This window comes from Thalia democratica, chromosome 3 (assembly GCF_965202585.1).
Source record: "Thalia democratica chromosome 3, ktThaDemo2.hap1.1, whole genome shotgun sequence".
NCBI classification, from domain to species: Eukaryota; Metazoa; Chordata; class Thaliacea; order Salpida; family Salpidae; genus Thalia; species Thalia democratica.
Window position 1 is genome coordinate 4,883,712 of NC_139167.1, and position 22,202 is coordinate 4,905,913.

A 22,202-nucleotide genomic window follows, 5' to 3' on the forward strand; every position below is an offset into this window, starting at 1 on the left:
TTTTATTTTTATTGTTACAATTATAGGTTTTGATTGTTATAAACTACTTTATTTTACTATGATTATTATATTTACCATAAGTGTTTTTTATTGCAGTTAAATATTAAAAAAAAGTAAAGTAATAATTTCTATAAGAAAGAAATTAATTAGAGTAGCTTAATTTTTTTTTTGCTTTTAAATTTTGAAGGTTGAAGTAACTTTAAAACAAACAATCTTAAGTTAAACACAGATGAAATTTTAAATGTATTAAAATTTAATACTATATGTTGAAAACATATTTAAAACTTTATTTAAAACTTTAAAATTTTAGTCTCACCAGGAAAACAAAACTTAAAAAATAAAAATTCAAGTTTGTTTATGTTTAAACTATATGTAGGTGTAAGCTTGAAATTCAATTTAGTTTTAGCCGTATTTAAGTCAATCTATCATTCTGAATAAAATGACATAACTAAGTAGTACTTAAATATTCAAAATAGTGTTAAAAAGCCTTTATTTTTCATTTAAACTATATACTTAATAAAAATTGATAAAGTTACGCAAAAAGTAAAATATGCACGATTTGCAGAACTAATCATGTTACATAAACATGTTTAGATTTTTTCAATTTGTAAATTATTATGTAAATATTGTTCCAAAATAATTTTTAAAAGGTTAAAATTAAAATAGAACTTCAGACAAATTAATATTGTTTTTAAAACTACGAAGTTATCTTATTAAAAACAAAAATTAATATTAATCGTATAATAAATCTTCTAAGGTTTCAATTAGAATAAACGCACGCATATTTATAAGTTTATCATTAAAAAGTAAAAAAACACAAAAAATAAAGCTTGTAAGTTTCGACATTTCAATCAGAATAAACGTATGCATTATGACAAGATTATTATTAAAAAGTCTTAAAAAAAAACACAAAAAATAAATCTTGTAAGTTTCGACATTTAAATTAGAATAAACGTATGCATTATGACGCAACAGAATCGGAAATAACGCTGCTTACGTCATCACATTTGCTTCCTTCAGTTTTTTAAACATTAATCATATTTATTTACAAAAACATAAAAAGTTTGTTTACATACAAGTAAAATTACTAGTAACTAAATGACTTAAGAATAAAAAAAGGATTCTTTTTAAAATGTTAATTATTAAATATAAATCGTAGGAAATAAATTATAAAAGTATTTAAAACTCTTCGTTAAATTTAAGTAGAAACTTAAAATATTTATGTAAACAAGGTCTAATCACAAAAACAAAAAAAATTGTTAGGGTGTTTTATACACTGGTACTTTGATGAAACTTATTTAAAAATATTTAATACCTTGTTCACATTTTAATGTTGAATAAAATTTGTACAAAAATAAAAAAGCTTGTAATAGTTTTTAGAGAGGTTACAACTTAACAAGCCTGTTTGTAAAAGTTTTAACTTTAAGAAAAATTACATAAATATATGTTTAACTTAAAATAATAGCTATACTAAAAAGCTGAAATTGATTAGAAAACTTTTTACAATTTTATTAAATGACAAGTGTTTATAATTTTAAGATCACTTAGAAAAATTTTACCAGATCTTTTTAAGCTAGTAATAACTATTATGAGTAGCTTGAAAAACTACTTAAAATTTTCTGTATTTAGCAACTAATGTTTTATTATTACACAAATATACACTTGTTTAGAAAATTTTATAAACAGCTCGTGAAGTTCTCGTTTAAAAATTTTGACTTGTTTATGCGAAACAAAAGAATAAAACATAAAATCTATTTTTATTAAATTTATTCTACAGGAGAATTTTGTAGAGGAAAATTAATTTCCTTTTTAAACATAAAACATTGAAGGAAGTACTTATGAGTTTACATATTTTTAGCCATTGTTTACAAAAATAATAGCAGAATATATGTATATTAATACAAGATTCTCGAAATTTTAAATTCAAATAATTTACCAAAACACAAATAGTAAACCTATATGATTTTTTTAATAAATAATTAAATTAGAAATATGCAAAAAGTATTTATAAACTTCTAAACTTTTACTCACATTATAACCAGACCACAGAGAAAACATTATGATATTATTAATACCAAAAATGTAATTTTATATTTTTTAAAATTAAGTATCAATTAGATATAGATGGTTTGATTTTACAATTAACGTAGTAGAGTAGCAATAAACTTATAAATTTGCAAACTTCAAAAACTACTTTAGTTGCTGTACTTTTTTCTGAACTTTATGACAAATATTAAGAAATTTGTTAAAATTTTTTTATTTTTAAATGTTTTGAACATAACTACAGCTCAGATTTTAAATTCTTAAATATTTTAACTTTTGTTTGGCTTTTAAATAAAGCAACCCTTAAAAAAGAAGATTTAGAATTTCAATAAGAATTTAGTATAATTAAAATAAATTAAAAAAAAAAAGTTTTTTAAAACGAGTATTTAGAGTATTATATGTATTATAAACTTAACTGTTTAAAATGTTATAAAAAAGATAGTTTAAAAACTAACTAAGGATCCAAAAACAACCCTTAAGTTAGCTTATACTTTTTTTAAAACATTTAAATATATAGGCACAAGTATAGAATTAAAACAATAATTTACTCATCTTCTTTCAGAATGTTTTCATAATTAATGACATTTCAAACCAAACCTTTAAAAAAAGTTTATCAATAAAGCAATATGTCAGTTTAGAATATAAACTTTCGAATATATAAAGTTTTATAAAATAAACACAAATTGTATTGCTTTTTATTTTAGTTAAATAAATACCTTTTCACAAGTTTTATAACCCAAAACTTTATTAGGAATAGGAAACCAAGTGTCCACATTATTTTAAGATTATTTTGTCGAAATAAATTTATTTTATTCAAATTATTTAGTTTTAAAAAGTTATATGTAGAGGTATAACGATTTATTTGAACCACTTATTTTAAACAACGGTTTTTAGAAACTAGTTTTTTGTTTTAATAATTTCAGCTTTAACTTAAAATAACGTTTTGGTTAAATAGAAAAAGAAAAAACTTTAAGTGAAATAGCGTTTTCTTATTTTAAACAATTGTGAACATATAAAACATTCAATTTCCTTAAAGTTAGTAAATAAATCAAGTACGTTTTAATTATTTCTATATCTATTGTTATATTTAATCTTCTTTTTACCTAAAATAAAACCGGAAAAGTTAATCCATTTCCGCAAAGATTTAAAATTAAAACTAGACTATTTCTTAAGAGACAAAAGTTTTAATTTTCAATAAAAACCGTCTCAAATTAATTCAAACATTTTTTTTTTAATCGACTTAACGTATACGGAAACTGTATTCAAAAATGAGAGAATTATGAGATTTGAGAGAATTGATGAAAGAGAAGAAGTTTTTCGTACAAGGAAGTCGCTTCACTTTATAATAAGTTGAAACAGCTTGACAACACCCAAAAATTTGTTTTGATTTTCAAGCAGAAGTCTACTCAATCAACGAAAAAGTTAGTTAAAATTTTAAATTTCAGTATTTTAGGAAATGTTTACAGTATTTTAGGAAGTATTTTAGGAAATGTTTACTTAAAGTTTTGTAAGTACAAAATGTTTAATTGTCATATGTATATATATATATATATAAACATAGGTAAATGTGTAACTGTATTTCATGTAAGAGTATTTAAAAATTAAATTTACAAAAAGTTAAATTGCAGGAGGTTAAAACAAAACCTAGCTTTGATCAATACGTTATCATTAGATAAAGTATAAATGTTTATATGTTTTATTAGTCTAACTGCTTATTTTTATGGTTTAACAATATATATATACTGTGTTAACAAATTAAAACAATGACAGTTTGTAGAAAGTTTTAATTAACAAAGTATTGATAAAGTCTACCTTGTAAATAAAAACAAAAATTACAGCACTGATAAAAGTTGTAAATATCTTCAAGTTTGTATGATTATCATATGAAACTACCTAAAAAAATATTAAAAAAAAAGTTTAGTAACATTTTATCAAATTGAAAGTTTGACTGTAATAAAAAGTTTAAAATAGAAATTGAATTTAGTTTGTAAATTGAAACTAATTAAAAAGTGATACACGTATACCAATGAAAATATTTATAGTAAAAACTTTTTCCAAACGTACAACACACTACAAGAAAAAAGTAGCGGGTTTAATAGTAGCTTAATCTGTAAGTGTACTAAAAAATAGTTAGGCTAAATGTTTTTACATAAAGTTACTTAAAAATGTTTAAAATAAATAAATTGTGCTGTAACTTTGATAATTTTTTAGCTTTGATAATAAAGTTTCTGCATTTTTAATACTAAACCAAAATGTTATTAATTATTTCTGCTTAACTTGCATTATAATATTTTTGTGTTAATGATTAAATTATTTATTTTTCAAATAGTGTAATAACCTATCGTGCCGCAACTTGTGATATTAGCCAATATTTTGATATTAAAAATTAATGGCCTGCTTAATTGAACATTTGTTATTTAACAACGTATTTTCACAAATGCCGTTATCATTAATATTTAAATAGTTTATCAAAACGCTTTTACAAAATTATTGTTTTTTAAATTGTAAGCTTATAAAAGAGAACGTTTTGTAAATATGTAGAATATGCGAAAATAAAAAAGAAGTTTTTACTTATTTCATTAGTTTACAGTCAACAAAATGAAATAATAACTTCAAAAAATGCTTGGCATAAAAAAGTGATTATAATTTAGAAAGTGCTTAACTTTATAATAGCAAACATATTAAAAAAGTTAAAAACTTTTGAAAAAGTAACTTAATAAGTATGTGCTTAAAATTAAATTATTTATTTCTAAAATGTTAAATACCATTAATTAACTTTAGTTAAGCCTTAAAATGTCTTATTTCCTAATTGAAAATTTTATTGTACAACTACAAATTTTAAGGATTTTTGATTTTGGTTTAACTTTTTTTACTACAATTTCAAATTAATATTATATTAGAAATAAAGATTTAAGTTTTAGACCAAAAATAACTTTTGCTGTAGTAGATTCATATTTTTCATATAAAAATAGTTAATTGTATGTCATATAATAAATTATAATTTCAATAATTTATCTTTACAAATTGAAAAATTTTAATTTTTTTTATTTTTTATACTATTTTATAAATATAAACAAAATCTCCCAGTAGGTATTTAACATACCAGTTCCTTTTTTTAGTTGAAAATAACCATTTTGTTAAGTATTAAGCTTCAATTATTTTTATTACTCTGTTATTTTCTTAAGACATTAACTAATCATCACGAATAAATTAATTATTCTTTAAAATGAAAAAACCAAAAGAAAAACAAGTAAACAAGCTTAAAAGTTAACCTACAGTTTATGAAACTAACCACAAATAAAAAATTATTATCCTAAAACTTCACCTCTGCACAAGGATCACCAGTATGTAAATCAGATATGTAAATGATGTTAGGAATTGCTATTTAATATATACATATATATTGTTTCTACTATAACACCAGCACAGATTAAGGTCCTTAATGACGTCATAGCGGGTCTGCAATGGCCAATTAAATGTAATCGTATTTCGATGCATTTTGTATATTTTTTATTTAAACTGTAAAAAAATAATTATTCACTAATTACGTAGTTCATTTTGTTCCCATGACGTGATAAAGCGTTGGCGACACTGGTTTGTAGAAACAGTTCAAATAATAAAAATTTATAGAAATGTACTGATTAAAATACTTTGAATAGGAAATGAACAAACACATGTACAAAAATATTCAAAAACACTAATTGTATATAAAACAATAAACTTAAACACTTTATCACACTATTCACATTATGTATAAAGTAGCGAAAGCGATAGTTATATACATACAAAAAGAGTTGCATTTTTATCTTGTAAAAAGTCTTATTTAGAATGACTGCTGAAGGATATAAGAGTAACATCAAGTATTAACTCATTAATTTATTTAATTAATATTTAATTATGACATCAACTTTTTATTTTCTACATTTCACCAGAAATGACCACCGAAGGCTGGAACCACTACATCAACAATCTCAACAGCATCTCTGGTGGCGATTTAGTCGAGGGCATTTTGGGCGGAAACGGAGATGGAGTCCAGTGGAGTCAAGCTTGGACCTTGGACAAACTGGCTGGACTCGGGGTGAGTTGATGGCTTGATGAGAATTGTAAAAAAATTTTTTGGGGTTTTGTAGATGGAAGCGTTTACCCTCGATAAACTAGCTGGAATTGAAGTTGATACATTTATTGGATATTTTGGGTCGTTTGTCTCAAACTTTTTTGTTTTGTATTATCTTGGCTGCTTTTTAGTAAGTGTACTATTATTTTAAAACAGCCAAGACACTACGCACAAAGGCAGATAGTTCACACAGCTCATTTTTATTTTTATTTTTTTTACTAGTAATTTAGTTATGAAAAAATTCACATTTAATGTTTATACCGGTTACCACCGTCATTGTTTCTAGCTGTTTAAAATCTAAAAACTAAAATATTTTTTGGTGATTGAAAAATATTCCTTCCATTCGTAAGATTCTATTGCTATTGTTTAGAAAACAGCTAATATTTTTAGGTGAAGATTTTAAGAAACACTGCTTTTATATAGAATATTTTTACATAAATTTTCAAGTTTTAAATTCTCGTACGGCACGTAAATTGGTACCGAAACTTAAATTTTCTTCAACTTATGTTCAAAAACCTAATAATAACATTATTGAAGCGGCTTTTAAATTTCTAACCCCTGTAATAACAAATAAAGCAACAAAAATAACTCAATTGTACTGAAACTTATTTATTAAGCATAGTTTAATAAATTTGCTACAGCCTTGTGATTAAAGCTGCTTTCATCTTCAATGTTTAGTTTCATCTTCTCCTTAAAGGCAGCAGGAAAAAGAATATTATAGTTATAAAAACACCTTGAAAATATAAGAAAAGTTACATCTATCAGTGCAATGGATAAATTTGTAACAAACAATCAGGAAGCAATAGTTTAAAAAAGAAAGACGCGCACGCCAAGAATAATTTCTAATACAAACAACACTTGAACAACTCAAAACTTGATACTTAAATATACAAAAAACAGGCTGCAGGAGTGAAGAAGATCATTGACGCGCACGCCAAGCAGTCCAGGGCGTCCATAGTGGTCCCGTACGGAGGCAAGGACGTCAAGTTCATCTGCACCAACTCCAGCGAGGACTTCACCTTCTGGAGCCACTCGGGAGAGCTCGGAGGGATCGCCAAGCCCGTTCTCATCTGCGCCAGGGCTAACACTTGTGAGTTTTATAAATATAACTAATACAAATATAATAAATGTGTGCGTATTAACTGGTTTGCTCCAGGGATTACACTTATAAGTGTTGAGTATCAAGTAATGATAAGTGTGTGCATATTAGACCTGTGCTGGATGACATTTGCGAGTATAAATCCAAGTGTTAAAAGGCGTTGTTAAAAATTTGTTAAACTTTTATCATTAATGAGACAATTTCAAACTCGGAGTTTATTATTTAACAAGTGTTTCATGCTTTTATGCAATTATCAAAAGTTAATAAACTTATACTGAACACTGTATTTTGAAAACTGTATTGGCTTGCTTAATACTTAATAGTTTTGAACTTTTGAGTAATGTATTTATTTTAAAAATCATGCATTGGTGTGTTCCACGGCCAATACTTGTAAATTTCAAAATAAAATTTTAAAATAACATATATATATATTTGAAAATTCAAAATAAATTATATCCATAAAAAATTGTGGGGTCTTCAAGCAGTTTTCAACAGCAGTTTTTAAAGACGTTTAAACCAAACTTTTAAACTTTATAATAAACTTTTGACCCACAAATTTAAAACAAGTCAAAAATCATAAAAGCACCAAAACACAAAAAACATTGCATTAAGGACACGTATAACCTAGCGAGACATACAATTACAAAACATTCTTCATAAAAAAAAATAAGTTTTTCAAAAGTTTCAAAAATTTCAACAGACGCTTACTTTTCAGTGAAACGTGTAAAATTTTTATATTGTGACGTCAGAGAATCAATGACGTCACATCCTCGCAAAAGGAAATAGTTCGCTCATTATCGCCTCCAAGTGTTAAGTTTTATATGCCACTTTGTAAAATATTTTGAAGTTTTTATTCAAACTTTATTAAATTTTAATTTGTCATGTTAATTGCTCTGTACCACGCGTTATTATTTTATTTTTGCTGTTTTGACCTAATAAACTTTAACTTACTAGTACTTACTAATGATAGGGAAAGATTAAAAAATAAAAACTTGACAAATATCTCTACTTAATAGAAAAACCCTTGTTTGGGCGATTAACTTCTTTTTTGTTTTAAGGTCAAGCATCTAAAAAATATCTATCTCCTGGTAGTATTTTGATTTTCAGTATAAAATTTATACATAAAATATTCCTGGTATTTCTAAAAAAAAAATGCTAATTTTATAAAAATAGTTAGAGTCACAAGACAGCTATTATTTATTTAATCTTAGTAAGTACAAAAATATATTTTTTAAAATTTAAGTGATTGCAACATTACTTGTGTTAGTCTACTTTGCGATTTCAAAAAATAAAGCATTATTTCTTCAATACTTACTTAAAACAATGATTAGAGGTGTGGTACTTTGTAACGCGACAGAAAATAATTTCCGACCTGTTCACTATGCAGCATATTAAGATACGAACAATATATTTTTTTACTCTTTTAACTTGAGTTTATCACCCAATAAATACTATAAACAAAACTGTACGTATTATGTATTTAAAACCTATAAAAAGAAGTATATATATACATATATTGTTCTATATGTTGATTTAGCTTACCTAATTTTATTCTTTTCTATGCATATATACATATATTTTGTTATAAAAATGTGTAATGATAAGTATATTTTGTTCTACCATGTCTATAAAGTATATAAAACACTAAAGAAAATTTAAACAAAACAACATGTTACCTAAATAAATATATTAGTTAAAGTTTAATAAAGGTTTTAAAAGCTCTGCTGATTGAAATCTTGATAAACTCAGAAATAAACATTGTTTGAGTTGAGAGAATTGTATATTTATACATTGTTCTGATTGTAAAACGTTGAAACTTTAGTAAACAATACGAACGTTAGTTGTTTTTATAGTATTATAAATGTATATATTATGTTACAGAAAAACAACTAATGTTCGTTTCTTTTACTAAGTTTGAGTTTAAAAGTTTCAACGTTTTACACGTTTCAACATTTGTATTTACATATTTCCATAAATTAATTGAACAAAATAAATTTTAAACAAGCTTAAACTTGAATATTATACATACAATATGATGACTGAGAGGTCCTTTTGTGCACCAGGTCCGTAGACTTATTTTTCCTAATAAAATCATGTATAAAAACCTTTCAATTTAATCTGCGTTTATCACACTTTTCATAATAAACAACATAAGAGCTACATACATATGTAGACGTAAATTATTTTATAAATTTTCTGTTTAAAAGTTCAGTAAATAGGATATTCATGACGAGAGAATGCAATATGAACGAATAATAAATAAAAATTTAATTAACTTTTGCAACATTGTTTCAGGTTCGGTGATCGGATTGTTCAAGTCGAGAGGCAACAACGTCAATAACGTCACAACGGTCGTCGGTCAGCTCAAGCAGCAGAACTGCTAAGCCACCTAGTGGTCGAACCCACCAGTTCAACCTGGTGGTACTACCCTCAAGTGTTCACTTGGGTCCGCTGGGTTCTTTTTGGGTTCCCGGAACTTTTTTATTGAACTTTATTGTACTCACACACACATTCTAAAAAGTCGGAGTAGCTGCTAGTTTTGGATAACTTTCTAACTTTTTTGGTTGTTTTGTTTTAAACTTTTAGTTTAATTACCTATTTTTCTCAAAATATTTTTCAACTACCATAAAACTAAGCGTTTTATATCCATACAAAATGAGAAAGTACCAAACTTAAGCGTATTTGGCACCCACAAAGCACTAAAAGCCTTTTTTTTTTACTCAGAATTACACAGGCTATCTCTGATTGCTAAACTTACTAAAAAAGTTCCTGTAAATATTCTTGTAAATTTGTAAATATTCATGTACATTTGTGAATACGCCTTGCACTTACTTTATTTTATTATACTACATTTACATGTAGGCACATTCTAAAATGGTGAAAATAAAATTTATTATTTCTTAAAAAGTGTGGTAATTTATTTAATATAAGTAAAACTTTATAAACCTTCTAAGACATTAGCTTCAATTCGTAGTTTTTATTATCCACAACTAATTTCAAGTTAAGTATAAGCTTAAATAAATAGTTGTTTTAATAACATTTTAAATGTTACTTATAGAAAACTCATACTTATTGACAACATTAGCATTTTGTTGTAACAAAAAAGATACTTATCTTTAAGGAAACACTGTGAAAACTTTCATTAAATATTAAACACTTTTAACAACAGTGACAATGTTTTAATTTTTTTTTCGGCATGACACCAGTGTAAAAACTTGATTATTTTTGCACAGACATTTATTTTTGAATTATTAATATCATTTTAGTATTTTAGTTGTCTGACAACTATCTACAACTATTTAAGCTTTAAAGAAGAAAAGATGTTGAGACTTAGTTGTCTTCAATCAAAAAAACTGTTTATACTTATATTAATATAAATCTTAAACTTAATTGTTATCTATAAGTTAAGTTATGCATATGATGGCTTTCTACAAATTCCTAGAGAAAATGTTAACGTATTGAACGCTTTTAAATGTTTTAATTTAGTGATTTAAAACAGTACAGGTTTATAAAAACGTTATATAAGTAGCACATTCAAAGCATATTCATAAAGCTAAAGTTCATTAGAACGTATTTTTAAAATTCTTGCGAAATATAGGAAGTCACGTCATAGTTCAACTTTGTTTAGTTTTTTCGCAAGAATATTTTCTTTAGAACAACTTTAAGATTGGTTTCAAAAATTTCTTATAGTTTATAATATTAATAGTATTTGATAAAAATACTTATACCATATTTGTTCTAAATGTACTGTTTGTTTGTAAAAGTTTGAAATGTACTTGTAAAAATGACTAATAATGTAAAGTACTACATTATTATAAATAAGCAGCTTACTATTAAGTTTTTCTAGATGTTTAAAAAAATAAAAACATTTTTTAAGCTTACAATAGCTTTACGTAAAACAGCTGTGGAAAGTCAATAAATTTCAATAAGTTTCAAAAATAACAAAGTTATACACAGTTTAGGTTCTAAAAAACTTTTAACTCTAGCAAAAAATCAAAGTTTTTAAAGTTTATAATGTTTTTTACTATTTTAGTACACAGGTTTACTCAAAATCGAAGAAATTTAAACGTCAATATATAAATGTTATTTATTTAAAGCTACATTAAAATTTAAATTTACTAACACTTTGATTATAATTGCAATAAAAAAAATAATTTGTGCTTTCAACTAATATTGTAACTAGTATACTACAAATAAGTTTTTTAAAACACTCAGAATTAATTAAACTATTTTAATTAAGTTAGAAAACATTTCGTATAATTTTTCAAATTTAGTTACTTAACTGTTGTTAGCAAAGCTCAGTTTCCGGTAAAAGGCTTAAACGTTGCATTGATAAACAAGATTCGGTGACTAATAACTTCTTAATATCTTCGATGGATTGAAATTGTTAAAATTTATAATAGCTACAAATTTACTTGTAGTTTTTACTTAATTTCTGAAAACTGTATTTGTAAGTTTTGTATAGGCATGTGATTGATTAAACTAACTATAGTTTTGTTTTATATAGTTGAAAAAATATTAAACATTTTAAGTTTCTTTATTCAGAATGCGCATGGTTAAGATATATTACTGTGTGCGTATTTTATTAAAAATATTAGTTTTTGTTTTCTTATAGTTCTTACTGAAATATAAATTAACAAACTATAGAAAAACCGAAAATATAATGATGTATAAAAGCATATAGTTTTTTATTTGCAAAAGCTTCCTTTTACTAAATAATATGCTACATTTTACGATTTTGTACTTTGTAAAACACTTTAAACTAAACTTGAAAAAGAAATTAATTAATAACAAGCTTATTTTGGTTCAAGTAGTGTTTTAAACAACTTAAACTTTTTGTTAACAACTTAGCTCAGCTTACTATATTTCATGAATGGTGGTAATAAGTTGTAATAAAATATGTGGGTTCGATATTAAGTCACGTTCACATAAGGATTTCCATACAAATTTATAGTAAGACAGTTTTACTAAATTTAAACGACTCAATGCCTTATGTAAAATTTTAGGCTAGAGGTTGAAAGTTATGGCTCCACCAAGCAGTAAACTCTGGGTCGCGACGTATTTTTTGCCTATAAAGAACTTGTAGAAAAAAAATTAAAGTTGATTATATTTAATTATACTTTATGTGTCCTTAAATTGTCTTTAAAACTATTACTAGTGTATAGTAAACGATAGTTTAGCTACTCATTTAGTTTAAATTAGTTAATACGATTTTCTAACATAATTAAAAAAAAATTCGGCTTGCAATTTTTTCATAAGTTATGTCCTATTACTTAAAAAAAGTTGGTGACTTCTGTTTAATGGTAAAATATTTTTAGATTCAATTATACCGTTTGATATCTTTGTGTCATTGTTTTCATAGCATTATCAAAATTTAACTTTCACAATAGCATTATTAGCCCAATACCTGGAAACACAACTTTGTAATATCTATTTTACAAAGATTCGAAATAACCGTTTTAAAATTTTACTTACAATAAGATTGAAAGTTTAATTTTCAATGTTAGCAACAAATATAAAGGTGGTTACTCTAAGAAATAATGTTCACAAAACCATTTTTCATTAGAAGTTAGTATATTTAAAAAAAATTAGAATTCTAACGTATTTTAAAATCATAAAAGTAAATAAAGCTTTTGTTAAAATTGCTCGGTAAATATTTTACTACATATTGTATTGTCTTTACTGTTTTCAAGCTTCTTCTAAAACTATTTTAATTCAACATCTTTTCAGGACTGCCGAGGTCTTTGACTGAAACTTAGTTTGTAAAATAAATTCTTGAAAGAATAAATTCACTACTTTAATTCATCTAACTTATGTATAATGAATATTACAAAAACAGTGGTTAGTAAAACGTATTAGAAATTTTTTCTGCTGGCTTTTAAAAGGTTTATAATTGTAAAGCATCAACAATCAACAAACTTAATTGGAGTATTTGAAAAATCAAAAAAGAGCATTTTTTTAACTAATGAAAAAAAGTTTAATTTTTGTCTAATTTGTCACATGAGAATTTATTCAGGTAAACATTTAAAGCAAACCAAAGTTGATTATAGTGCAAAATAATAAACAATTTACCTAAAGTTAAATAGTAAATATACATCCATAGATTTCTTAACTAAAAAATCCATGACAAATCCTTTTAAGCATTTATAATAAATCATATAAATTTAGTTCTTTTAACTTACTAAAAAATGAAGATAACAGTTTTAAAAGTGTATGTATGTTTTCTAAACTTTATTAAGTAAGAATTAAATATGATTCTTTTTAATACCAAACAATTTACAATGATAAAAAAACGTTTTTATTTTAATTTCTGCGTTTGTGAGATGAAATTTCTGTTGTAAAATATGTAAAATTATAAATCGACCAAAAAATTTCATAAAACTTTTAAAACATAAACTATATACAGTTTACCTTGTCTGAAAATTATTTTACCAGTGCTTTAATATCAGTTTAAATTTCATGTCAACCCATACAGTATTCGTAATAAGTATTTAAACCTTTTGAAAATAGGTACTTTGTTCAGAATTGAAATAACATTACATTAAAACTAAGGCGACAGCAGGTTCATTATGTAAGGTGTTTCAAGATGTGTGAAAAATTACTATTTCACTAAAATCCTATCTTTTCCATGATTGTTTAGTATTGTTCACAACGTTGTTTAGCAAACTATATAAAATTTTAAAAGTTTTGTAGAAATAAACATTTTTAATCTTAAAGCATATATTAGTTAAAAAAAATATTTTCATAACTTTTTCCATATTGTTTTTCTTGATATTTTCAAATTATGTCAAAAACCTTTTTTTAAATCAAGAACACTAACTTTCTAAGGTTTTTTGATTAAAAAATAAAAAAAGATATAGGTTTTATAATATCTTGATTTTATTGCTTTGTTTTTCCCGATCTTTTACTGGCGTTGTCTGAATAGTTAATTTTAACATTCAAAACAAAAATCAGTAAAATATATTCGTAGGCTAGATACACATTTTTAAAATAAGTTCGAAAGTGTTTTTTACCACCCAATTCCCTCATGACCTTAAGTAATAAAAGGTTGTAGATTTAAACTTATCCTTATTTTTTACAAAAGTTTTATTTTACTAAATTAATGCCAAACTTATTTTTAGTGAGTACTTTTAATTTTTGAAATGTTTTTTTTGTTCTCAACTTGTATTATCAAGATAGGGCAAACACGTTTAAGTCCCACATGTCATTTGTTAGCTACATATTGCTTATTTAAACAGTAAAAAATATCAAAAAACAAAATTAATTAATCTTTATAAAAATCCAAGTGTTATATCTAATGTGATAGGTGGCTTTTATTTTCTCTAAATACTTCAAGTTATTCTGAAATAAAAAATAATGATGTGAAAAATATAAATTATTTTTAATGAACAATTACTAAAACAATAAATAAAACACACACAAATTTATAAAGTTGGTAATCTTTCACAATAATGCCTTAAAGAACCTTTAGTAACTTTTGGCTTTGATAATTTTGTTTTTGATTTATATGTGTTTGTTATATTACATCTTGGGTTTGGTCTTGCAACATTTAACTCAAATTGTAAACTTTACATTCAGTATATTCAGTTTGTTTGTAATCAGTAGATTTTTCAATGCATACTGTTCAAAACTAGTTTTATATATTCATTGCAGCTCCAAAGTTGAACTTTTCAACACAGCTGTTTGTATAAAAACTTGTAAACTTTCAAATGCAGCTGACACAGATTGAGCATGAGGCTCTAATTTTACTAGTATTTGAAATTCGAATGAAATGTAGAAAAATAATCAAATTTATCATCAAATTCAATGAAAAAAGACGAACAACGAGAAATTGACAGAAACTTTTTTTCTTTCTATTTTTTTGACTAAGTGGAACAAAAGCTCCACGCGATGCCCTGCTACTCATAATATGTATTTTTTAAAAAAATGTTTCAAGGTCCTGAAGCTAGAATAAACAACGAACTGAAGCTACAGAACAAATTTTTATGCAAGTTACAATTAATTAATTATCACTTATCAAGTCGTGAATCAAATGCTAGACTGATACTTCCTATTTATCTTTTAGTTAAAACTGCACAATAAAAACTAAAAAAATAAAATTTCATAGCTTGAGTTTTCGTAAACTTTGGTACTTTAGAAAACTTATAACTTTTCTGTAGTTTGTTGTTAAATAAATAGCTAGTGGCTAAATATAGTTTTATTTTCCTTCACAAAAGATGTTTTTTAAGGCTTTTTGTTCATATTTTGAGCGTTGATTTTTTTATCGTGTTCAATATACTGTTTGATACTTTTTTCTTGTAAGTTTAAACTGTTTTTATAAAAGACAGCCAATTTTTTCTTTTAATCGATAATAAGTTAGCTTTAGAAATTTTTCTCAAATTTTGATACCTTTGTTAATATTTTTTAGTTGATGTGATCAAGATAGTACAGAATATATTAGATTAATACAGATAATAGTTGTTTGTTTTGTAAATATAAAAACTTGTTCAACTTTTTAATTAAAACCTGTATATTACTAAAAGTACTAACTAAATTAAAAAATGCTATTTCAGTAAAATAGAATATAAAAAAACAGCATCTTAATTAAAAACATTAGATTTTACAAATTTTTGTTGTTACTTATTTTACTTTTTTAAGTGTTAATGTAATGTATAGCTTATAAAACGTTTAATGATTGTTAACAAAAAAAAAAACTAAACATCGTTTTCATTTTGTCTATTTTGTCTTTTCTACGACTTATTATGGTTAGAAATGGCTAGTTAATAAAAAAATATTTCTTTATATCATATTAAAATTAAATACTCTATTTGTTTATTATCTTTATTAAGTACAAAAAAAAAACAGTTGGTATTAAAAAAAGTTTACAAAATGAAAAAAAAGCACACTTTGTCTTGAATAAGACTTGAAATTACCAAATACACAAAATTTTTGATCAAAACAAATTTTGTAAATAATAAAATAAGTCTAGCTATTTTAGTAATGTTAAATTGACCAATAATTAATTATCAACAATACTTCATGTTTAGTATTTAAGAAAAAAATCTTCTGTCTTTAAAAAGCAGCTTTTTGGTCTTTACTGTATTTAACAACTTATTTAACTTAAATCATTTATGTTAAAATATTTAGTGTGAAAAAACATTTTAATATACAACTTACATCTAAGTTATTTCAACGATTTAAAAACAGAGTTTACATGTATTTGATTTTGCATTTTGAAATTTTATGGTTATTAATATATTAAAACTTTTTAAAAAGCTCTTTTAAAAAAATATAAATTTCATATGAGTTTATAGTTTGCTTTAAAAATTTTGCCATATTAACAGTTTTTGTATAAAGTGGATACGGATCAAAATTGCACGAAGACAAAGTTGCACGAGGGCACAAAAGTGCACGAAGATACTTCTGCACTAAGACAAAATTGCACGAAGACAATTTTGCACGAGAGAAAAAGAAACAGGAAAAAATACATAAAAAAAACATAAAAAAAAATCTACAAGATAAATTGTTATCAAACAAAAAGAAAAAAAAGTTACTTACAGAGCGTAAGGGTTAGGGGTAACGGTGATAGTAAAAAAAAGAAGAAAGTTATCGACCGAGGGTAAGGATTAGGGATAGCACAGATAGTTAAAAGTTAAATAAAAACCAACTTAAAAAAATAAACTAAAACTAATAAAAAAAATGTTTTTTTTTTAAATTCAATCCGTGCTAAATGTCTCCGTGCAAAAGTGACCTTTCATGCAAAAGTGTCTTCGTGCAATAGTACCTCCGAGCAATTTTGACCCATCGTGAAATTTTGTACGCTCGTGAAAATTTGACAGCTACCGGTATAAAGTGCGAACGGGTCAAAATTGCACGAGGAGACTAAGTTGCACGAAAGCAAAATTGTACGAAGACAATTTTGCACGAAGAAACTTTTGCACGAGGGCACAAAAACAGAAAAAAAAACTAAAACATAAATTAATAAAAAAACAAAAAGAAAAAAATAGTTACTGACCTAGGGTAAGGGTTAGGGGTAACAGTTGTAATAAAAAAAGTTAAAATAATAAGTTACCGACCGAGGGTAAGGGTTAGTATAGTAAAAAAGTAATAAGTGATAGTAAAAAAACAAATAAAAACTAAGTTAAAATTAATAAAAAACCAAGTTTAAAAAAAAAAAATTCAAACCGTGCAAAAATGTCTCTGAGCAAAAGTGACTCTTGGGTGCAAAATTGTTTTCGTGTAATTTTGTCCCGAAACTAATATGAAATTTAACGCTATGTGTGAAGTAAGTTAACGCCTGAATTATTCTATTGTTATTTAAGCTTTGTTAACCATGACACAACAAAATTGCTCAGTAAGAGTTTTTGAGAATTGTCGATATCATTACTTTGTTAGCATTAAGTATTATCGCAAATATACAGATTATCAAAACAACTTTCACACAAGTAACTTGATTTTTCTTAAAAGTAAACTTGATCAATAAGAAAAAGTAAAACGAAATAGAGAAATTATAGTTTTGAACTTTTATTAACAAATAAAATGTTAAAACTGATTATAACTTTAAACATAAACATGCTTTACCAAAAAGCTTAGAAAACACAATTAATTTATTTACAGTTGCAAACAGTTGATGTTTCTTTGTGTTTTTAACAAGATGTTTAAAAAATATTAAAATAGACAATTATAAAAATGCTAATACGATTTATACTATAATAAAAGACAAGTTTTACTGAAAAAAATCCTTAGTAAAATTGTTTTTATGAAATTAATTTAAAACTTTTTGTTACAGAAGAAAAAATAAACTTCCACATTGACAAAATTTAATAAAACACTTTAAAATTTTACAGACTTGTTTATAGTGAAGTAAATAAAATTCAGGTATTTAACATTCAATTTAAATGATAATTTAAATTTTTTGATCATGTAATTGTATAAATATATACTTAACTTCAAAATTTATATTAAAAAAAAAATTAATACTCCTACAAAAACTTGTCGAAACAAAGTTCTAAGAAAAAAAACACTTTCTAATCACAAATAAATAATAAATTTCAGAAAAATATTATCAAGAAAAAAAAAAGTAGAAACAAATCTTTCATACTATGTATAAAAGCTTAAAATTAAAAATCTAGTTTTAAATATCAAACAATATTTAAAGGCTAATAAAAAAAGTTACTAACCGTGGTTAACTTATTTTTAGAAGGTCAAATAAAAATAGTACAAAAAAATAAAGTATATTACTTTTTGTAAAATACTGCTTTGGAAATCAGAAACGGTTTGTAAATATAAAAATAAAAGTGATTGAATTAAGAAAATTACCCTAAACAGAAATCACAAAAAACATTATAACATTTCAAGCTGTACAAAAACTTATAAAATGTTGTATTAAACTATCAAAATCTAAACACTTTATGTTTGTGTTGTTTTTATAATATTTATATGTGTTAAAAATTTTTCACCTCTTCTAAAACCAAAGTACAGTCCTAAAAATAAGGAATGTATATAAAATTAAAGTTTTCAAAACAAAAGATTTGAAAACAAAAAATTAGTTAAGCAAACATAATACAACTAAAAAAAAGGTAACTTAACACAATTTAGAATAAACCGTATATTTATTAGTAAATGTTTATTTTATCTGTTGAACAGTTGTTAAACATTAAAATTTATAACCTATAAAGTACTGAAACTAAGGTATCGATGTATCTACTGTACTAAAAACAAGTAGTAAAATAAACTAAGTGAATTATTGTAAAACCAATCGTGTGGTAGATTCCAAAAACTTGGTTTTGTTGACGAAGTTACATTCTCGCATCTAGTTTTTCTTTTTCTTGTTGTTCTTTTTCTTTCTGCATTATTGAAACATTTAAAATTTATGGTTTTCACATAAATATAAAATAAACAATACTTTTAAGCTTAAAGACACTAAACAACAAGCTATTTTTTGAAATGTAACTAAAAAAAAATAAATTTTGTTACCTTCTAAATAGATCCGGTAGTTTTGGAAACGTGTTTGATTTTTTCTTGATTTCTTTTTTAACGCCGTTTGAAATTTGCATTGATCTAAAAAAAAATATTTAGTTAGGGGCAATATTATGCTTTTAATTAGAATTAAACCATAATCTACGGTGTTTTAAGCTTAAAGATTATACACTTTTAAAAAATATTAATAATTAACAAAAAAAAAGAATAGATTTACTAACTTTAGTCTTACTTTTAATACTAAATCTATAAAATACACAGATACATAATACCAATTTAGTAAAAATAATTGTAATTAAAGTTTAACTAAAAGTTATAATATACTGAAAAAAAAAAGTTTCAACCTTGATCGTTGTAGAAGGCTAATCCTACTTGAAATGTCTGAGTCACAACTATCTGTTTCGGGATCAATAGGAATTATACAGTCCTCTCCTACTTTTTCTGGTTTTTGATAAGTTTTGCTGTAAATAGTATTTAAAGAGTTATTATGACTAAATTTTTATTTTCTGTAAAAACATAAAAATTTTTTACTACTTCAAGGTTGTATCAAAAATACTTTTTAACATTCTCAATTACTTTTTACTATTTATTGTTCTTGTAAGTTAATTAAAAGTTGGTAAAATTAATTAATAAAAAGTGTAATTAAAATATTTACCTTAAATATCAAAGGCATCTTAGAAATTTTAAAAAATCTTTTTAAGAAGTTTTTCTTTTAATTTATAGTTTTATAAAGCTTGTTTGTACTGTACATATAATACAATATGTATGTTTTGTATATATACATTTTATCGAATTACAGCTTTTTACTAAACTTGTCTAATTTAAACTTTTGTTTTTAGCTATAAATGTTATCATGTTTGAAAAAAGATTATTGGTAACTAAAGTTGTACAAATTTTTAAAGAATAACAGTTATTTAGAACTACCTACTATAAATTAATTGACTATTTATATATAAGTATATTACTGTTACAAATTCGTAATTAGCAAATTTGCAAAAATTTAATTGACATGTTTTAATGTCATTTACTTATATTTTAATATACGAAACATATGTGTTTAAAAACAAATTAATATATCTTTTAAAAGTATCTTCATCTTATCAGGAATATTTTTCAAGTAGCACATATGTATACAAATAGTTTAAATCCCATATTAGCAAAAATAAATATTAATTATTTAGAAAAGTTTTACTTTTATTCTTCACAGAAAAGTATTTGATTATATGTCACAATTAAAACAACTTTCTGTGTTTTAATCATCGTAATAAATATTTTTAAGCTGCAAATCTTAAATAAACCGTTAAGCATTTGTTTTATTTTTATATATTTTGATCATATATATATTGATTGATCAATTATTTTGTTTTGTTATTTTAAATTTACATAAAACGAAAAGTGCACTACTTAACTCTTCTCTAATTTAAACAAATTATACTAATTATATTTATACCTTGTACCTGACACGACTTTATCAACTTCTTTGTTCTTTTGATTTATCTTATCAACTGAATTAGTACTTGTAGATCTGTGATCAACAAAATCTTAGTTGAGCTCTAAATGAGTGTACTTTAGTTAAACAACATTGTTTTTAATCTAAGTACAAGCAAGTTAAGATATTACATTTTTGATAAAATGTACTACGTTAAAATACTACTAAAAAAAAGTGTTTTAATTTATTTTTTAAGTAAAACACATTTAGAAGAGTTAATAAAAAAAAAGTTACATTAAAATATATTTTATCATTTTTTATACACATTAAATTTTTGTATTGTAGTTGTCGTAATTGTATTTTATAAAAATATACATGCCTGCAAAAAAAAGTAATACTTAAAAAACAAAATGCACGTTAATCCAATAAAAACCGATATATAATACCTTCGTTGCGTTAGTGTAGTGGTTTCTTGCACAGGCAGAATGTGTTCATTTGAACTGTGTTAATGTTTGAGTTTAAAAACTACTTCTGTAGTTTAATTAAATCATATGTATACAGCAATAAAAATAAAGTTCAAAACAAAATGTATTTTCTATACAGTCACCTCTAGCGAATCTATTTACATTTTGCCCACAGAAAAAATGTGTGACTAATGAGAGAAAGTAACTAAACAAAAGGTAACCAATATACCTACTACATTAGCTGTTTTCTACAATGGACTTGATTAAAAACAGTTTTGAGACACTTTATTTATTCACAAAACGAGTTTTCATTCAAGTTTTAAATAAGTGTGAAAATGTGTTATTAAAACTGTTTATGTGTATAAAAAGATTTTTCCTTTTCCACTTCAGATTAAATTTGTCTTACATGGTATTAAAGTATTATACTTGTCTAATATCATGCAAGACAAGTTTAATCCTTGGTGGACAAGGAACAGTTAGCTAAAAATAAAAGGTTTATTTGGTTGAAATGAAACTCTATGACATAAATATTGCGAAGACTTGAACACTGTACCTTGTTTGATTTGAAGTTACATTGGAAGGCTAACACACGTAAAATATAAAGAGCGAAGTCATAAAGTTCAATAGGTTTCTTATAGATAGCACAGACTAAAAAACTCATAATATTTATTTCCAAAATATTTTCTTAAAATTATATGATTGTTTTGAAATATAATTTTTTTTTATTTATAGAATCTTTAATTTTCTTTTCATTATTGTCGGCAAAAAACCTGGAGTCCTATAAACACCTAAAAATAAATTAAAAATGATTATTACTAATGTTTTTTAGGGAACTCTCAAATATGTATCTAATAAAAGTGCGTAACCAAATGAGTGCGTAGATTTGGAAGAGGTGATTAAAATAAAAACTTTTAAATTTTTTTGATGTTTCTACAAATGTTGCTTTGAATAACTGTTTAAGTTAAAATTAATAAAACTAGTTCTAGAGTTTAAATAAATCATATGATTACAACAACAACAAAAAAGTTCTATACAAGGTGTTTTTTTCTATACTTAAAATACATTATAAAGCTGTACAATGGTTATAAAATACTT

General features: G+C 24.2%; 1 protein-coding gene across 1 annotated transcript; it reads left to right on the forward strand.

Annotated features, from left to right (window-relative positions):
* The first annotated feature begins 3,401 nt into the window (after positions 1–3,401).
* Positions 3,402–10,157, forward strand: LOC145831680 (uncharacterized). The gene is made up of 4 exons (XM_082938992.1): positions 3,402–3,464; positions 5,976–6,121; positions 7,058–7,247; positions 9,552–10,157. Exons 2-4 carry the CDS (start codon positions 5,978–5,980, stop codon positions 9,638–9,640), a joined length of 423 nt encoding a protein of 140 aa, XP_082795118.1. The 5' UTR covers positions 3,402–3,464; positions 5,976–5,977; the 3' UTR covers positions 9,641–10,157.
* The last annotated feature ends 12,045 nt before the right edge of the window (positions 10,158–22,202 follow it).